Source organism: Vanessa cardui, chromosome 4, assembly GCF_905220365.1.
Source record: "Vanessa cardui chromosome 4, ilVanCard2.1, whole genome shotgun sequence".
Taxonomy (NCBI): domain Eukaryota; kingdom Metazoa; phylum Arthropoda; class Insecta; order Lepidoptera; family Nymphalidae; genus Vanessa; species Vanessa cardui.
The window spans coordinates 15,335,294-15,353,161 of record NC_061126.1 but is presented as its reverse complement, the minus strand read 5'-3'; the positions used below and the strand labels follow the sequence as shown (position 1 = coordinate 15,353,161).

At 31.9% G+C, this 17,868-nt stretch overlaps 3 protein-coding genes across 4 annotated transcripts; 1 reads left to right on the top strand and 2 right to left on the bottom strand.

The window, feature by feature from the left end:
* Nucleotides 1-701: 701 nt before the first annotated feature.
* Nucleotides 702-1,466, top strand: LOC124544260 (the record flags this gene model as incomplete). Its single annotated transcript, XM_047122731.1, has 1 exon — nt 702-1,466. A coding segment is annotated over one exon (765 nt), but the record flags the coding sequence as incomplete, so codon positions are not given.
* On the bottom strand, nt 1,436-7,332 carry LOC124544350 (MATH and LRR domain-containing protein PFE0570w-like). Of its 2 annotated transcripts, XM_047122856.1 has the most exons (3): nt 7,145-7,332; nt 3,820-7,059; nt 1,436-3,723 (listed from the first exon to the last, which is right to left on the bottom strand). In XM_047122856.1, exons 1-3 carry the CDS (start codon nt 7,190-7,192, stop codon nt 1,615-1,617), a joined length of 5,397 nt encoding a protein of 1,798 aa, XP_046978812.1. In that variant the 5' UTR covers nt 7,193-7,332; the 3' UTR covers nt 1,436-1,614. The 2 variants fall into 2 exon arrangements, with proteins under 2 accessions (XP_046978812.1, XP_046978811.1); XM_047122855.1 differs by having other exon boundaries at nt 1,436-7,059; nt 7,145-7,331.
* A 2,632-nt stretch (nt 7,333-9,964) lies between these two features.
* On the bottom strand, nt 9,965-16,819 carry LOC124544347. The gene is made up of 5 exons (XM_047122852.1): nt 16,528-16,819; nt 12,820-12,943; nt 12,086-12,238; nt 10,839-12,008; nt 9,965-10,518 (listed from the first exon to the last, which is right to left on the bottom strand). The coding sequence occupies exons 1-5, from the start codon at nt 16,597-16,599 to the stop codon at nt 10,166-10,168; spliced, it is 1,872 nt and encodes a 623-aa protein (XP_046978808.1). The 5' UTR covers nt 16,600-16,819; the 3' UTR covers nt 9,965-10,165.
* Nucleotides 16,820-17,868: the final 1,049 nt, after the last annotated feature.

The following is a 17,868-nucleotide window of genomic DNA, read 5'->3' as shown; positions in this document are numbered from 1 at the left end:
TTCAAACAGGTGAATCCATTTTAATCATAAAAACATTTACAATGTCATATAGGAGCAACTCGATTTTGTTATTTGTACAATTTTTCAACAAATATATAATCTAGTTCTATTTCCTAAATATTTATTTTATAATTCATACGTGTAAACGGAAAAAAAATCGTTGTACAGTAAACACGAAAACGCATGTGAGGCTCAACTAACCGTGACCCGGTGCGCTAATGACACAAAATCCGCTCACAGAGGTGCTAAAAGTCATAATGGACTGTGACATGAAAAGTTTGAAAAGAAAGCCTGTCTCCGTTAGTCAATCTTCACTAGTCTTGCGATCTTGACCGAGACCATAGTTTAAACGACTCCAGCTGTAGCGACGTGAAAATGTTTAAAAACTTCCTTTTATTTCTTGTAAGTAATTTAAATTTAAGTAATGTACATCAAGTTTTTTGATTGTTCAGTATAATAATTTACGAGGTGATTGGGTATTAATTTGCAAAATGTGAAAAGTTGTTTTTATAAAATTCTGTAAATCTTACGAAATAAATGTGAAAGTGAGATTTTATGTTTGTTTTGCGTGTCCGACTCGACATCAACAAATTAACACACGAGATTGAGACACGACTTGTAATTTTTTTAAATCTAAATAAATGTTATTCAAGAAAAGATATGAGTATAAATAAAATGTGTTGTGATATGGATTAAATATACATTGTATACTTTTATTTTTCCAGATCCTAATCAAGAGCAGAGCGGTATTTGGGTTTTTCAATCGTGTTAACGGGGAATGTGGCCCTTACGGTTTTGTTTGCGATGGAATATCAAAAGTAAGGTTATGCGATGGTGATAAATTACTAGGACCCACTTTTCTCTGCCCAGCCAACACCATTTGCAACGAAGAGTCCAGTGATCTGTGCGAGAATGTTATAAACTATATCGATTCTTCTATTACCAAGAACGTGCGGTGCCATCGAAGTGAAAGATTAGCTGATCCAACTGTCCCTGACTGCAAAGGCTACATTCTGTGCATTCCTAACAAAAATCGCTTTCAAGGTATCAAGTTTAAATGTTCAGGAAATACTATATTTAATGGTTATACTCGCGCGTGTACCTCCCCTGATAAATACAAATGCCCGCTAGTCAACACAACGAAGACCAAGCCCCAATTATATGGTGAATTTAATACAAAGGCGAATACGTATCGCGACAATAGTTTCCAGAGCTCGAATGCCGCAGGTCATAGGCCTATAGATTGCAAAAATTACAAATTCACGTTAACTCAAGATACTACTCCTGTGCGATCGACATACTTTTGCCCTTCAAAACCGGTAAGTGGTGAAAATTCAATTCGATGCACAGTATTTTCTAATCATTTTTGTATGACACTAGAAAAGGATGTCGAAGATCAATTCATTCAAAGAACAGGAGCGGCATATCGGATGCCACGGAAGTATCTGGCTCATCAGCAACAATAGAGTATAAATGTATATTTAAAATGCATAAGACTGAAATAAATGTATACAAACAAAGGCTGTTTTCTTATTTTTAAACAATTTAGATAAACGACTTTTTAGTGTGATGTAATTATTATTTTATTTGTCTTGTCTACTTGACTGATAAAATTTAACACTCGTAACTATCGGCATCTACACATTTCCTTTTTTCTTTATTGAAAACTTCGTCTGAGCTGCATTTTTTAATTTTACGACGGAATTTCGACTTGGAACTCTTTCTACAAAGGAAATACTTTCTGCAATCTTCTGGATATTCAAACTTTCCTTCTTTTTCACATTCAAATCGTGTTTCATAATTCTCTGAGTGCGAAATGTCCTCCGATCTTATTTCCTTGGTACTTTTGTCACTGGTAGTGTTGGAACTATTTTCAATAGAGGATTTATCCAAAGAACATTGTATATTTTCTTTATCTAAATGATAACCCTTTTGGCATTGTAATTTAAATCTAACGTAACCGTCTAATTTCTTAACGCAAATGTAATAAAAGTTGTCTGATAAAACGTCAACAAACCTTCCTGAAGATAAACATTTAAATTGGTTGTTTCTTATACAGTGTGATAAATTATTCGTGCATTGTTTTCTTATTTCACTGAAAACGGTATCGTCTGGACACATACCAATAATCGGTTGAGGTTTTCCTATACAAATATAGAATTTATTGCAATTACTTTTATCAGAATATTTGCCACGATCACGACCTTCGCATGTGAAGGTTTCATGTAATGGTTGGCTGGCCTGGTTACCAACATGGGTCAAACTTTTCACCGTACTCATTGGTATCGCTGTAGTTTTAACAATGTTCGATAATTCTACATTATATTGTGATGTTGTTAGATTTAAGTCTGATTGTGAAAACTTTAGCGTTTCATTTATTTTCATTTCATTCTCTCTAAAGTGGCTATTAGTGTTGTTTGTTTTACCTAAGGGCGCTACTGTATTAACATTATTTTCATTTTCATTATGAATAATTTCACTTTTATTGTGTGATTGTTTTAAGTTTTGAGTTAGCTCAAAGTTAGAAGTAGGCTTATTTTCCAATGTAGGCAAGGTTTTGGGGTTATTTAATTCATTAGCACCTGTTAATTCACTTTTTACTTTATCAATATTTTGTGTCAATGTAACGTTATTTAACATTCTAATGACATTTTCTTCGTTATTTATTACTTCGATGTTGTTCGTTATTATTGTTACATTTTTGTGATCTGTTACGTTACTTGTACTTAATGAATTGTTATCGTTTTTGTTAATCATTTTCACGCTAGAATTAGCTAGTGAAATATTTTTAACGTTTGAGACAAAATTTAGATTATCGACACTTATATTGTTTTCAAAAGTAGACCTGGTAGTTTTCGTTAAATATGGTGAAGATTGAATAATAGCATCTGAAATAACTACCGTTTCATTGTTGCTTAATTTTAAATCTTGTATATTTGACTTATTTTCAGGTGCATAATGAGGTGTGGATAATAAGCCCCTATCGACATATTCAGTGGTTACAAATAATTTTGAATCGGTACCATTTTGCTGATCATTCGTATTAGTAGACGGTTCAGTAAACTGTTTTTCTTGGTAAATGTATGGATTAGTTGCTCCTACAATAAATGAAGTGATAGAATCATATGTTTCTGTTAGCTCTTCATACTTGGTTGAAAGTAAATTCGCATTATCAGCGATCAGTACAGCTTCAGTAGTACTAATAAGTTCGCCAGTCTCTATATTACCATGAGCAGGTTTATTTTCGTATGTCTGCAATGTTTGGAGTTTCTGTACTGATAAATTTGCTCTAACTACATCATCACCGTTAACCAACTCATTATTTGCAGTAACATTGACATCATTCAAAGGTAAGGAAGGATTTTTCTGTGTGGTATTTAAAGGTTTTATTACTATAGTTTGATTTACACTAGATTGAACCAGTGCGTTGTTATTAAACATATGATTATTATTTGTTATATCTGTTGCAATATTTAATCCCGGAGATCGTATTTTCAATTGGCTATAAGTCGTGTTTGGTGAACTTATGAATACACCAGTCTTTTCTCCATTGGCAATATTTTGCGATGTATTCTTCCTATTAGAGTACAAATCATTCATATTCTCATTTTCAGATGTGTATATCTCTTGATTCGGATCTATATTTGGAGTATCTATTAATGACACGGTTATGTTTTCATTCGTATTGGAGACTGTTTGATTAGAACTTATGAAATCTCTAATATCTTTATCATATGTTTCAATATTTGCACTTTTATTAGGATAATTAGTAAATGTTCTGTTATAAATATCAAGATTTAAATTAGACGAAGATGGTATTTCCGTAGTTGTGATATTCGTAATATATATTTCAGGATTAGCACCTATTGTTGATTGAAAATATTCAGGAGTTGAAGCATATTGGCTATTTATCGTGGGGGTAGAACTAAAATTCATATTTGTTAAAGTAGTATTAATCATAGGATTTTTATCAAACGTAAAAGATGTATCTTCAACTGTAAAAGTCGTGTTATACAACTCTGCTTTTAAGGTAGTAATTGCAGACGTATCAATAATAAGAAATGAAGTGTTATGTTTATCAAGACCTACACTACTTATATTTTCTGCATTAGTAACTTTGGAATTTACAGGTGGGTTATCGTAACCTATCGTAGTACTTACAATTGGGTCTTTATACAAAGTATCATTAGTTATATTATTTTCAGGTAAGTTTGTTACAGACATATCTTTTAAATTACTCATCAGAGATATATCACTAACCGTAGAAAAATTACTATCATTATTTAGAACTTCAGATGCTTTTAAACCTGCTTCTGTTCGGCCGGAAATATCAATTTCTGAAGACGTATTAGATTCCATAATATGTTTTGGCAGCGATTCGTTACTAGCGATTTTTTCTGTATCTAAAAATTCACCATGAGGTGTAACTTGATGATGTATTACATCATATTTACTTTCCGTTTCAAGTAATTGATTATCCGGTGTTTGATTTAGAATTTCACTTGCTTTATCGGTAGCATATATTGAGCTTGTTACGATATTTTCAAACTTTTTCGAATCGTTGCTATTCATAGTGAGCGAATTTAAATCAACAAACTTGCTAGGTACAGTACTACTTTCTACCGGCTTGGTAGAAGGCAAACCCGTATATGACGAATCTAATGTAAATAAAGATTCGGTTTTATTTAACATATTTTGGTCATCTATATTTATTGTAAAACCATTATTTGTCGATAAAGTATTTTCTATGTCAGAATATGTTTGTCTAATTATGGGTATAGCAACATTATATTTAATATCATCACTACTACTTACTGTATCTGTGACATTTATCACCAGGTTACTTATAGGATCACTGGCGACTGTTGTAATAAAAGTTGTAAAAATGTCTCTATTTTTCGAATTAATTAGATCTGTATCTACTGTATTTAAATTAGCTGTAATGGTAGATTTTAATGAAATTGGTAAGGAAATACTTACATCATTTGCATTATTTGAATTGTTAGAAACACTCATTGGTTTCGTTGAGGTTTTGGAATAACTTAAGTCACTTGTGGTTTCAGTGGAATATGAAATTGGATTTCCAACAACTTGATTCGAATTACTGCCATTTAAATTAGTGGTATTTAGAACAAGAGCATCTATGTTTAACTCCGTTGCACCTTGAATAGTTTTAGGTAAAGATAACTCATCACTTATCAATGTTCCACTTTTATTTAATGTAGCATTTAGTATAGTGTCATTCAGCGATATCTTTGCAGTCACCGTTGAATCATCATAAGTTTTCGTCACAGTAGCACTATCACTTTTATCACTTGTTTTATTATAATTAATGTTATTTGCACTGCTCGAATTCACTAGATTTAATGTGTCATCCGATATTGTTATTGGAACAAAATTAGAAGTAACGTTGTTGATAAGTTCATTACTTGTAAACGTAGTTGTACTTGAATTATGTGTATTTTTTTCAGGGGCAATTGTAGTAACTTCAAAATTATCCGAAGTTGATGTCGTACCTAATTGGAACGATTCGTTGGTTACATCACTCTTTTCTGAAGGAGGCAGAGTGGTCGTTACTTGATAATCATCACTTGCACTTTTGAAATACACTTGATCGAATGTGTCATCCGACGTTGTTGATGCAGTATAAATAGAAGTATCGTTGTTGATAATGTTGTAACTTGTGGTAATCGCAAGTGCACTTGAACTAGATGTATCGCTTTCCGGGGCAAATGAAGTAACTTCAATATTTTCCCAAATTGATGTTGTGCCCACTTTCGGCAACTCGTTGATTACATTACTCTGTTCTGTAGATGGGAGAGTGCTCGGTATTGGATATTGCTCTAGTAAATCGTTTGTTTTATTGTACTCAGAGTTATTCTCAATAAAATTAAATGTATTGTTTTTGATAACTTCATTATTTATAGCTATTGTAGTCGCACTTGAATTATCATTTTCAGGGGCAAATGTAGTAACAACAAAATTGTCCCATGCAGAAATTGTGTCCAATTTTGATGGTTCATTAATAACCTCATTCTTCTGTGTAGAAGAAATCGTGGTAGTTACTTGATGTTCATCACGTAAATCACTAGTTTTATTATATTTAAAGTTATTTGCACTGCTGGTGTACACTTGATTGATTACGTCATCCGATGTTGTCGATGAATAAAGATTAGAAGTATCGTTGTTGATAACTTCGTAACTTGTGCTTGTCGTGGTCGCAATTGAACTAAATATATCGTTTTCAGGGGCAAATGTAGTAACATCAATATTATCCGAAGCTGATGTTGTGCCCAATTGTGACAGTTCGTTGACTATATCACTCTGCTGTATAAACGGGAGAATCGTCGTTACTTGATATACATCACTTGTTTTATTATATTCAAAATTATTTGCACTACTGGAATACACTTGATTGAATATGTCATCCGATGTTGTTGACTTGATAAAATTAGAAGCGTTGTTGTTTATAAACTCAAAACTTCTTTCCATTGTAGTCACGCTTGAATTACTCGTATCATTTTCAGCGGCAAGTGTAACAGCATCAGTCTGTGTTGTAGATGGAAGATTCGTCGTTACTTGATATTCATCACGTCGATCACTTATTTTATCAAATTTAAAGTTATTTGCACTACTTGAATTCACTTGATTTATTGAATAATCCGATGTTGTTGACGGCATAAAATAAGAAGTATCATTGTTGATAAATTCATAGCTCAGGTCAATCGTAGTCGCACTTGAACTATATGCATCGTCTTCAGGGGCAAATGTAGTAACATCAGCAACTGATGTTGTGCTTAAATCTGCCAGTACGTTCGCTACATCACTCTGTGTAGGAGAAAGAGTGGTCGTCACTTGATATTCACACTCAAATTTATTAATATCGTTGCACACAGTACTTCTAGGACATGGTATAAGAAACTCGTCAACTGTCCTAGTCACGCCTCCACCTAGATCAACGCATATCTTGAAATGTGTTGAATTCACACAATGAAACGATTTTCCTTTGCAGTCGATATTCTCAGACGATATCAGTGGTAAAGTCAAAATCGCGATAGCCTGTAACAATATATTTATTTAAATTTTACAATAAATAATAATTAATCTGTTTAGTTAATTGTTTGTTGTAAAAAGTTTTCATTACCAGAAGCCCAGGAAAAAAAATACAGTTCGCTCCTATGTTGAGTGCCATAGCGGCATTTCTTATTTTATATCTTCAATATAGCGCAAAATGTAACACATGTCCCGCATATCGTTGTTTTCGAGAGAATAAAGGCAAGATTTTGATCGCAGATAATTTCAATAGTCGGGCGAGATTTGTTAACACAAGACACCTCACTTTACACAAACATTTATAGAACATGTTGATTAAGACGACACCGGGTAAATATTGTTGACACTTTATTTCCTGTAATATAATTATTCCCCAGTTCTTCGAAACAACTTGCAGTTGTTTTAAAGTTATAATAAGGTTAAGAATTAATAACATTAAATGCTTAAATGTAGACAAATAGTTACTATATAAATCTTGACCGCGTGAAATGGTGTTAGGAATGCTAACAGCATTTCCGCGTTGAATAGCAATTCCGATCCTCTGGGCTAAAAACGAACCAGCCCTTCTGTTGGCACCAGTGGGGATAATTAGTAGAGGTGTTATGCAATTGACGAAGCACCACTATTACAAAAAATAACTAAGATAAATTATTTTATTTTAAATAGATAGACAAGCCCTATTGCTAAACAGTCACCATCGCCCCCATTTACATTTGTACTAAGCAAGATTATCCATCCCTTAACCGATTGATGCTAATCACTAACTAATATTATTATATAATAAATGCATATTTAACATAAGGATCGAAACGACTATGACATCAAATTTTTCTAAAATTCTTATTATTTTGTATGATTGATATGAAAAGTTTGTATTTTCAATTAAATGCGTTATCTTAAAATTTCCTTTTCATTATCAAGATTGCAAAACGTATATAAGCTTATTTCGAAATGAACAAATATTTACGCCAATGTGGATTTTACCTCAATAACTCAATTACTTGCTTACATCACCGTTAACAAACATTTAGTTAAATAGTAATCAGATTAGACAAACAAACAACTTCTCTACAGAAATACGTCTACGGCAATTATGTTCGACACTATCTCTCGGTTATACAAAATTAGTTTTACTCTACTAAATATAGCTTTTTGAGTTTTTGTTTGATTTTGTGAAAACGATTTAAAGTAATTTTTATCTTTTAGATAATAGACACATTGGTATATTACGACACGACTTTGACGTAGCATCGGCAAATTCCATAAACTGATTACTGCCCATTTATACAACCAATAGAAATAGCTACCCATCGCGCCATTCGACGCTATTCGTCGCTATAGATTTTCGCGTCAGATCAACCCGAGAAAGAAGTTTATGTAAATCGACGTGTCAAATTAACGAATATAATTAGGTCATAATATGATAATACAAGTTATTATGTTTGCGTAAAGATCATTTTCACATAAGAAATACATAAATATTGATAATTTGGGATAGCGTATCTACTTAATTCGGATGTGATCGCTTTTACGATTTTTGCCGCTGCTACATCTAAGTTGTGTCGTACTATACGTGTACAAAAATAAAAATAAGACAGAACGATAGTTCAATGAATAAATTTTATCACGTATAACGATAATTACTTTCACATTGTGAATAGAAGAATCGGGAAGGCATCATAACCGTAAAACAGCCTAAGGAAATTAATTAATTAGAAAAATTTACACTTTGTTTCGATTTACGGACACTCTTTAAACAATGTATGCATATGTATTTAGTAAACGGAGAATTTAAAATAAATTATCAAAATGAAATCAATGATATGCATAAATATTAATAAATTTATAATCAACATTTTATAAAATTTACCTTACACAGACCTATTTGGTGGTAGATACAAGCCCGTCTGGGTAGGAACAATCAACTCGTCGAATATTTTACCACCAAAAACGAAGAATTACTTAGTAATGTGTTCCAGTTTGAAGGGTGATTAAGCCAGTGTAACTAGAGGCACAAAATCAATTGGTTAATGTTTTTTACAGCGCCAATGTTTATGAGCGGTGGTGACCACATACCACGGGTAGCCAATATATGTTTATATTTAAAAAGGAAAAAAATAGCAAAGACGAAACTATAAAGTTGAATTGCGAAGTTTGAAGAGATTTTGTGGGACCAGGAAAAAAAATGAAAACAACTGTAGAAATATAATAATGTTTTAAGCAGGTATATTATATACTTTCCTCAGATTTGATTTTGTCAGTGCAGATCAATTCAGATTTTTGTAAACCCTCTTCTATTATTTTGCCGCGAAATTATAGGGCTTCTTATCATTGTATGTATTGTGTATTTTCTACTAAGGTTATATAGATTATGTAAAAACCTTATATGGAAAATGTTGAAGCTAATTCACACAGCGCCCTCTTACTTGGTGGCAGGGCTTTGTGCAAAACCGTCTGTCAAATATTCTACAAACAAACAGTAGTGCTCAGGATTGTTGCGTTCCGGTTTAACGAGTAAGTGAGACAGTTTGAAAAAAGACACAATCCCATCATAGTTCACAATATTGGTGGCGCAATGGGTGGTGCGATGTAATAAGGGCTGCACTTACCATCAGGCAGTCTATTTCGTCGTCCGCCAACCTATTTCATAAAAAGCATATACAGTACGATAGCAGCAATGTTCTGGTGATAACCCATCCATCCAGAAATTATTTATAAGAGACCTTTTGAAACACCTCATCGATGATTCAAGACTAAGCCGTGTACACGATTACCTACTTAAAAGACAATTACAAAAGTAATTAATAATATACCTATTTATGAAATAACTTTGGATGGAATGATGCACAAATTCGAATGTAAAAATTTATTTTAATTTAATTAATTATAAATAATATTAATAAATAATGTCATTCATAATTGTCTATAATTTAAACAAGTAGGTTCTTATATTATATGTACAATATCATGGTACGCGTTTAACTAATTGTATAATTTTCCAGCGGAAAATCAGCTTATACCTAAATTTACACATGGACTAACTAGATCAACGATAACATTGACTATATAGATTCAAAGTTAAGTAAATTCATTTGATATAATTAGTTGTCACTTAAGTAAAACCACGGTTCTTTTTTAAACTAAATGATCGAAGTTTGCTCTTGTAAATCGATACAATTGCGATGACAGACCAAATTAATGTACAAACAGCCAGTATTACACCTAAAATTAACATTGAAAATTGGAGACCACTTTCTTGCCGCAGTACAAAGAACAATCCCACGACAAGCAAAGCCTGGAGGATCGCTGATAGGGTTTCTAGTGTACTGTGAATTTTTGGCCATTTGCGTGCTCCAACGAAGTCTTGGGCGGCTGATTCCCAGCACGAAGTTACAGCTCCATATCCGAAGCCGGCCATCACACAGCCGATAGCAAATGAGTCATGGTTTCTGGCTTCTGCCAACACTAAAAAATAAATCACCCATATGTATATTACATTTGTAAAACCAATATAAGATAAGTAATCTATCTCCGGAGAGTCATACTAAACAAAGACTAAATGAGTAACAAGAATAACGAAAATATAATTTAAAAGTAAACGGATGCTAAAAAATTTAGATAGCGTCATTTTAATTACTAATGTTTAAATAACCTACATTTATATTTATTTAGGTACCCTTTTTTATTTGTAACAGATAACTAAAACAAAATAATGATCCAACGCCGCCATAGATACTCTTAGTATAAAAAAAATATATAATTATATTAAATAATAAAATACATACCAAAGCAAGCACAAGTTGTTATGATGAGCCCACAGACTGCAACGTACTTAAAGTTTCTCTTAGGAGTTTGTGCCAGCCATGGCGTGCACATCAGGAAACACACCCAAGTGAATCCATGTAAAGACATTAAGAAGTTATTTTCCAGCACTGCTATTCTAGGTCGCAGCTGCAAGCCAATCATTGGCAACAACACGATCCCAACTCCTGTTAGAGTCAATTTAGTGAAACTTAATAATAAAGCTGGATAAAATTTAAAACAAGAAAGTGACCTCGTTAACGGTTTCACAAATGTGTCATTAATATTATACATCAGGTACAAAATTCTTCGTCTTATCCTATAAATTCTATACGATGGTATCCATAATTTTCTCTTCATATTCACGTACGCGGATTGACATCGAAAGCTAAAAGAGTTTAGGATTTTCTCAGTGTGAATATCAGTAACGGGCGCTATGGTCTCATAGGTGACTTCGACTTCCGAGTAATCTTTGTCATTTGCATCCCCATGGCACTGAGAATCTTTTCTTAATTGATTTATAATACATCCGTCAAGATTGTCGCCCAACGTACTTAACCTTTTTATGGCGACACTGAGGCGTTTCTTATTATTATTTATACTTGTCACACTCTGCTCGTCTTCGTCACTCTCTTCGCTTTCCTCTGGTATTTCTGGTAGAATTTCAACCCCAAATATGTTCCTTCTCTTTTCTTCCGGACTAGGAGGGGGTGTTATCGTTTCTATTATACTACCGTCATCGAAATCCAATTCGTCCAGCCTGTGTAGATTATCATTCGAGGGATTGTTCCAACACTTTTTACTCAAATCGTGAAGTTTTAGTTCAGTACCATAGAAATTGTCCATAGAATCGTTTTTGAAAACCATAAAAGTTTGTGACAATTCCTTGTATCTAGATAAGTAGTTGGATTTTCTAGTTTCATCTATTTTCAGCAACATTATTGCCGGCAATGTCTGCAACATGATACCTGCCAATACTATGTACGAGAAGTGGTAGCCGTATTTTTCTATGAGCACGTATAATATATGTGGAAAAGTGGATTGGCCGACTGCCTGGCCTGTATAACACAACCCTCGTATGAACCCCAGACGTGAATCATATGTTTCGAAGAGAACTGCATCTACTTGCGCCGATATTAGCGATGAACCTACACCTGAAACCAAATAATAATAATAATAAATCATTGACAAGCAAAGACATTTTGAAATTCACTTAAAAGGATTTCCTTACCACAGAATATACCATACACGAACGGTTGTATATGGTAAGGGATGAAGGCGCAAATTATTAACCCAAGTATCACAAGTACAAGTCCAAATGAAGCCATAACCCGGTACCCTATTGACCCGCCCCATGAGTCAGCTGCCTCTCTGAACCAGCATTCTGAAATTACCAAATAAAATATCGTTATTGTGTTAAAAATAAAATTCCTATCTAGATATATGCAATTCTTGTTATTTGATTAAAATAATAATTAATAAGAAATAGCTACGCGATTTATATCTTTCGAGATGTATAATCAAATTTTAATTTAGATAATACCATTAACAATTTATTTTTAGTACAAATTTCTACAATTCCGTTGACCGGTTTGAAAATCGTGTGAACCATAATAATCAACATGCACTGGCACAAGTAAGTAAGTACATATTTTAGCCTTTCAATATTGTATATTAAATATTAGATGTGTCCGCGACCTTATGCGCATTCGAATTTAACAAAAAATTATTGTAGACTTAGTCACTCCTTATTATATCAGTTATCTGCCAATGAAAGTTGATCCCGCCAAATTTAATCCAGCCGTTTCAGAGATAAGTCGGAACAAGTAGACAGACAAATATTTTAAAAATGTTATTTTGTTAAATGTACCGAGTATACATTCATATGCATTGAGTAAAAAAGGGCTATTTTAATATTACAAAAAGACACTCCGATTTTATTATATGTATAGATTGACATCTTACGTGTTAACCCATAAATTAGGATGAAGATTGACGGAGCAGCCAGACCAAGCCATAAAGGAACTTCGTAATTCGCCAAATGTATCCAAAACACACCATAAGAAAGCACCAAACTTGGCAAACTGATCTGAAAGTAAATAAAAAAATTTGATAACATTTAAAAAACATATATCTATAGATTAATAGTTTTATTGTATACATGTAATACATAGGTATTCAAAGTAAAAAAAATCATCTAAAGTAAAATTGTCTCTGTCTAAGTCTCATTATCTTTGCTTAGGTCTATACCGCAGGATATTAAAAAGAGATATTAATTACTTGTTTGTTTGTATAAAAATCTAAAATTTTGTTCATTCTTAGATAGCTTTATTATTCCTGAGAACCATACATTCTTCTAGTTCTCTTCATTGATACAGGCCCGTGCGAAGCCAGGGTAGATTGATAGTAGTTTAATTGGTATAATTTATAGTGTAATTAGTACATTAAACAAGACTTGTTAATCGTAATAATACAATTTAACTTAAGCCTACAATAAACAGCTAAGAATGGTACGTAAAAAGAAACTAATCGCTGTAATTCATTGCGATTTATACAATAAATAAAATGGCATCACGAGAAAACTGTATATTAGGTACTGGGTTTATTTTGTTTAAATTAAAATATCATTAAAATATAAATTTGACGACCTCCGTGGTCGAGTGGTGTGTACACCGGTTTTCAAGGGTACGCCACTCCGAGGTCCCGGGTTCGATTCCCGGCCGAGTCGATATAGATTCTCATTAGTTTTCTATGTTGTCTTGGGTCTGGGTGTTTGTGGTACCGTCGTTACTTCTGATCTTCCATAACACAAGTGCTTTAGCTACTTACATTGGGATCAGAGTATATAATGTATGTGATGTTGTCTCATATTCATATATTTATCATATTCATATTCATATTCATATTTTATTATCTGAGCCAGTACAGTAGGAAGATGCCTTATTAAAAAAAGGTTAAAAGGTAATCAAACACACAGACTTCTCAGACTAAAAATATTGCCTGGCTATAAGATGCAGGCACATTTGAGTAACATAATTTTATATAAAAATTATAAATAATATGATTTAGAAACGGCAGAACAGGACGTCTGTGGAGAAAATAAAAATTCGTTTAAAAAATGAAAGTTTAGTTTTCAATTATTCTTACATTTTTTTCATTACCTGCCATACGTAAAAGGTATCTGAATTTGCCAGATTTTTTTTAAATATATTTTTTTAAAGATTCAGAAAATAAAGAACTTTCCGCAGTTATATAATGTATACCTGGTATCATTTTATTTATTGTGATAATAAAAATCATATCTTTTTACGTTCCCACGTAGTAATATACAGATACGTGAGAAATTTATATATTTATCAATTTAAGCACGTGATTCTTTACGCAAATAATAATATTATAATGTTAACTACTAACACTCAATTATCATTCGTAATATAGGATATTACGTACTTAATAAAGTTGAAAATAATTACGTATTCAATCATTAAGTCACAGATAAAAAAATGTTAATACACCATTCTATTCTATAAAGGTAAATGCTATAGCAACAACACTGAAGAACCGGGTAAAAAAAATTATGACGGTCATATTTTCAAATATTTTATCTCACATGTGTCCACCAACCCGCATTGGAACAGCATGGTTGAATATGTTCCAAACCCTCTCCTTAATGGAAGAGGAAATTTACAAGCTGTCACTTTACTTTTTTTACATGTGTTTTAATTTTTAGTTATTTATTATTATTTTATTATCTTAATTCGTAATGGTTATTTTACTATAACTCGTAGTAAAATAACACGAACAATTACAATTGTTTTACTTTTTATTTATATTATATAATCGAAAAATATTAGCCATAGTCAATACATTTACTTGCTTCTCAATAGCTAGTAATTGTAAATCAGTGTAGATACTCCTTCAATCAGAGCATTATGCACATCATCATATATCATTTACGTCATACCTATACCACTAATTCTAAAGCGATATATCATCTATTTATTTACCTACTTGCTCCATAATAGTTTGTTACATTAAGCTAGAGAAGAAGCCAGAGAAGATCGTCATATATCACTTACGTCATAAGTATATCATATAATTAAAAACAAAAACAATATTTCATCAACAATGTTTATATTTGATACCAAACAAATAAGTGATGTCAGCACTTTGAATTAAAAATAGGAAATTATTATCCTTGATAACTTTTTTTAAATGTTAATCTGGCACGTCCGAAATTAAATGTCAAGATTGGAGGCCCTAATTTAATTGTTTTGTAAATTAATTCGAACATTTTATCTATAAGCAATAATTTATAAACTCTTTATATAATTACTAGCAACTATTAAATACTAAAATCCGACCCTGAATATAAGGAAAACATTACAATAGAATATACAACGAATACAAATATATAACTATTCGTATCTAGGTAAACTTATTTCAAGCGCTACGGGTACTGTTTCAACTGATTGTGTATTTATTCTAATTTATAAGAACACGTGTTCCTGTCACCTGTATATCAGCTTGTTTACAACATTTGTCCCGATAACCAACCCTAACGTTATGACACCACGGTCGCACTGATAAGATGAAAGCAAAGAAAATGCAATCTAATATCTAATGATTGCTTATTAAATACAAACACACAACATAAAGTTATTGAAACAAACATTACCTAGAGATATGCACTGTAGACTGTGAAACATTTGTGTGTATAATCTATGTATAACTATATATATTATTTCAATAAATAAGACACAAAAAATATTTATTTTAATCGTGTAGTCGTGACTCACATAGCGGAAAGATTAAACATTCCTTTTTTTCCCTCCTACGAATAGCGATTTCTTATATTTGTAATATCAATGCTGGAAACTATATTGTCTCCACTAACAATATGTATATGTATAAATATACTGTGTCTTTATATATCTTAGTCTCAGATAAAGAAAAGGAAATGATTATGCTTTTAAAATTCAAAATAATCTTCGTATTAGAAATAAAAACGTGTCTTATAAAATATTAACTCTTGTTTTTAAATCTAAAGTATAAAAACGATTTTAAGATTTTTTTTATATTTATATATCCGATATTTAATAATTCAAATAGTGTCAGAAAAATTGTTTACGAAAAAGTATTTGTTTAACGTAATTTGAAGTTAATTTTATTTACACTGTACCCTTCCTTGATGCCTATAAAAAGTGAGATATACACTACCAAATTATTATATACATACATTAGCATATTCCTAGACTTATACATTCAACTTCTTTGTCTTTAATCTTTATCATATAATACTATGTAGGTACTGGCGCTGACTCTGAATAAAGTTGATTAGTAATAATTATTAATCTGTATAACGCCAATTACTCTCATTTCTTAGTAACAACAATATCAATTAATATAATGTTTATATAATAGAACGATTCATTATAACCATTTAACAATTTTCATCCCTTAAAAAAGGTTGCATATCTTTATAAATACATATCCCAATGAACATCTTTTATTCCTGGGTACAAGTACTGGATGGAAATTCCCTACTACATCCGTATGCCAATGGGTATAATGGTATGCCAAATATGACAGTTGACTTCCTCGAATGTAACGCCCATTAAACACAACTGTCCGATTTAAGTAAATCTATCTAGTCTATAGAACAATACATACGTTCAACACCGTAACCGCGACAAGAAGTGGCCACCGCCAGCTCGCGCCATTGGATCGCTCATTAATCTCCATTTAGTATACTTTTAACATTTTACAAACATTTTAAACACTTTCGTGTAAAGGCACTTCACAATAGGCGTATCATTTTCATAACAAAAGATTTTATCTTAGAAAAATATCAATCTATACGTCTTTGAACGAGCATGACGTCGTATTGACGACTCTATACTTGCATTGACAGTGTTATCTATCGGCGGACCCGAACACGGCTACTTTGTCTTATCTTATCGAGTTATTATTTCGTGGTTATTTTAAGTGCTATTAGCCTAGAGAATTCATTACAGAACTGGGAATATATAAATAATAAAATATAAAACGAAAAAAAAACGTTAATAAAATGTTTATCTTTACAAATCTTATTTTAACGCTGCACTAATTAATCTTTATTGTATTTTATATAATATACGTACGTGATACGTCACGCGGAACGAATACGTTGTATTTATAGTTTCAATCGTTTTCACAATATCATAATAATCATTCTGCAATAAAAACATAAGTAATCTCTTAGACACATTGTTAGATTTAGTAAAGTTAGATACTAAACTGGGATTAAGTATTGATTCTCATTATATATAATAGTAGCACGAATATGTTTGTGGTAACTTCCATCCAAATTTGAAGCTAACTGCTCATCCAGTTACATAAATAGCAAGGAATAGTGTTTCAATGTTATAATATAAAAGTGGCTTACAGTTTTAACCCTTATCTCTTTGATCTATAGTCACTCTTAAAATCTCCGTATAAGAATCAATTTCCGGACCAGATTAGAATGATTAAATATACATATATATTTGTTGATTATTCTTTGTATACATGTAAGTCCAATATATATTGGCATCAGTTCTACTTTATGGCTGTCAAAATTCCACGAACAAAATAGTAATTTAATTTTAATAATTATAGCAAGTAGATTCTAAAAAGTTATCTTCCTACCGTTATTCTTACTACTAAAATAACTTACTAACGTAGAACCGCTGTATTAAATTCACTAATATCATAAATGTAAATAACTCTTGTGTGTTACATCTTCGCGCTTAAACCACTATTGACATGAAAATAGTCTAAGTTCTACGATTTTTTTATTCACTCCTCAATGGACTGAAATGGGGGATTAAGGTTTGTCTGCTATAAGTAATGTAGTGTCATAAGTTTTGTGCTTCTCAAAATAAACCAAATGTTTTACTGTCTCTATTATTAAGACTGGTTGGTTTTCGAAATTATAACCTTTCAGTATAAGGTAGAAGTAAGTGTGTTTACTCAACTACTCGTTATGGACAG

Coding starts and splice junctions, on each gene's coding strand:
- LOC124544347 (XM_047122852.1), bottom strand. CDS start 16,599: ATGGAGATTAATGAGCGATCCAATGGCGCGAGCTGGCGGTGGCCACTT. Junction 12,239..12,819: donor CCTAATTTATGGGTTAACAC/GTAAGATGTCAA, acceptor TGGTAATTTCAG/AATGCTGGTTCAGAGAGGCA. Junction 10,519..10,838: donor AACAACTTGTGCTTGCTTTG/GTATGTATTTTA, acceptor TTTATTTTTTAG/TGTTGGCAGAAGCCAGAAAC.
- LOC124544350 (XM_047122855.1), bottom strand. CDS start 7,192: ATGGCACTCAACATAGGAGCGAACTGTATTTTTTTTCCTGGGCTTCTG. Junction 7,060..7,144: donor TTTTTTTTCCTGGGCTTCTG/GTAATGAAAACT, acceptor ATATTGTTACAG/GCTATCGCGATTTTGACTTT.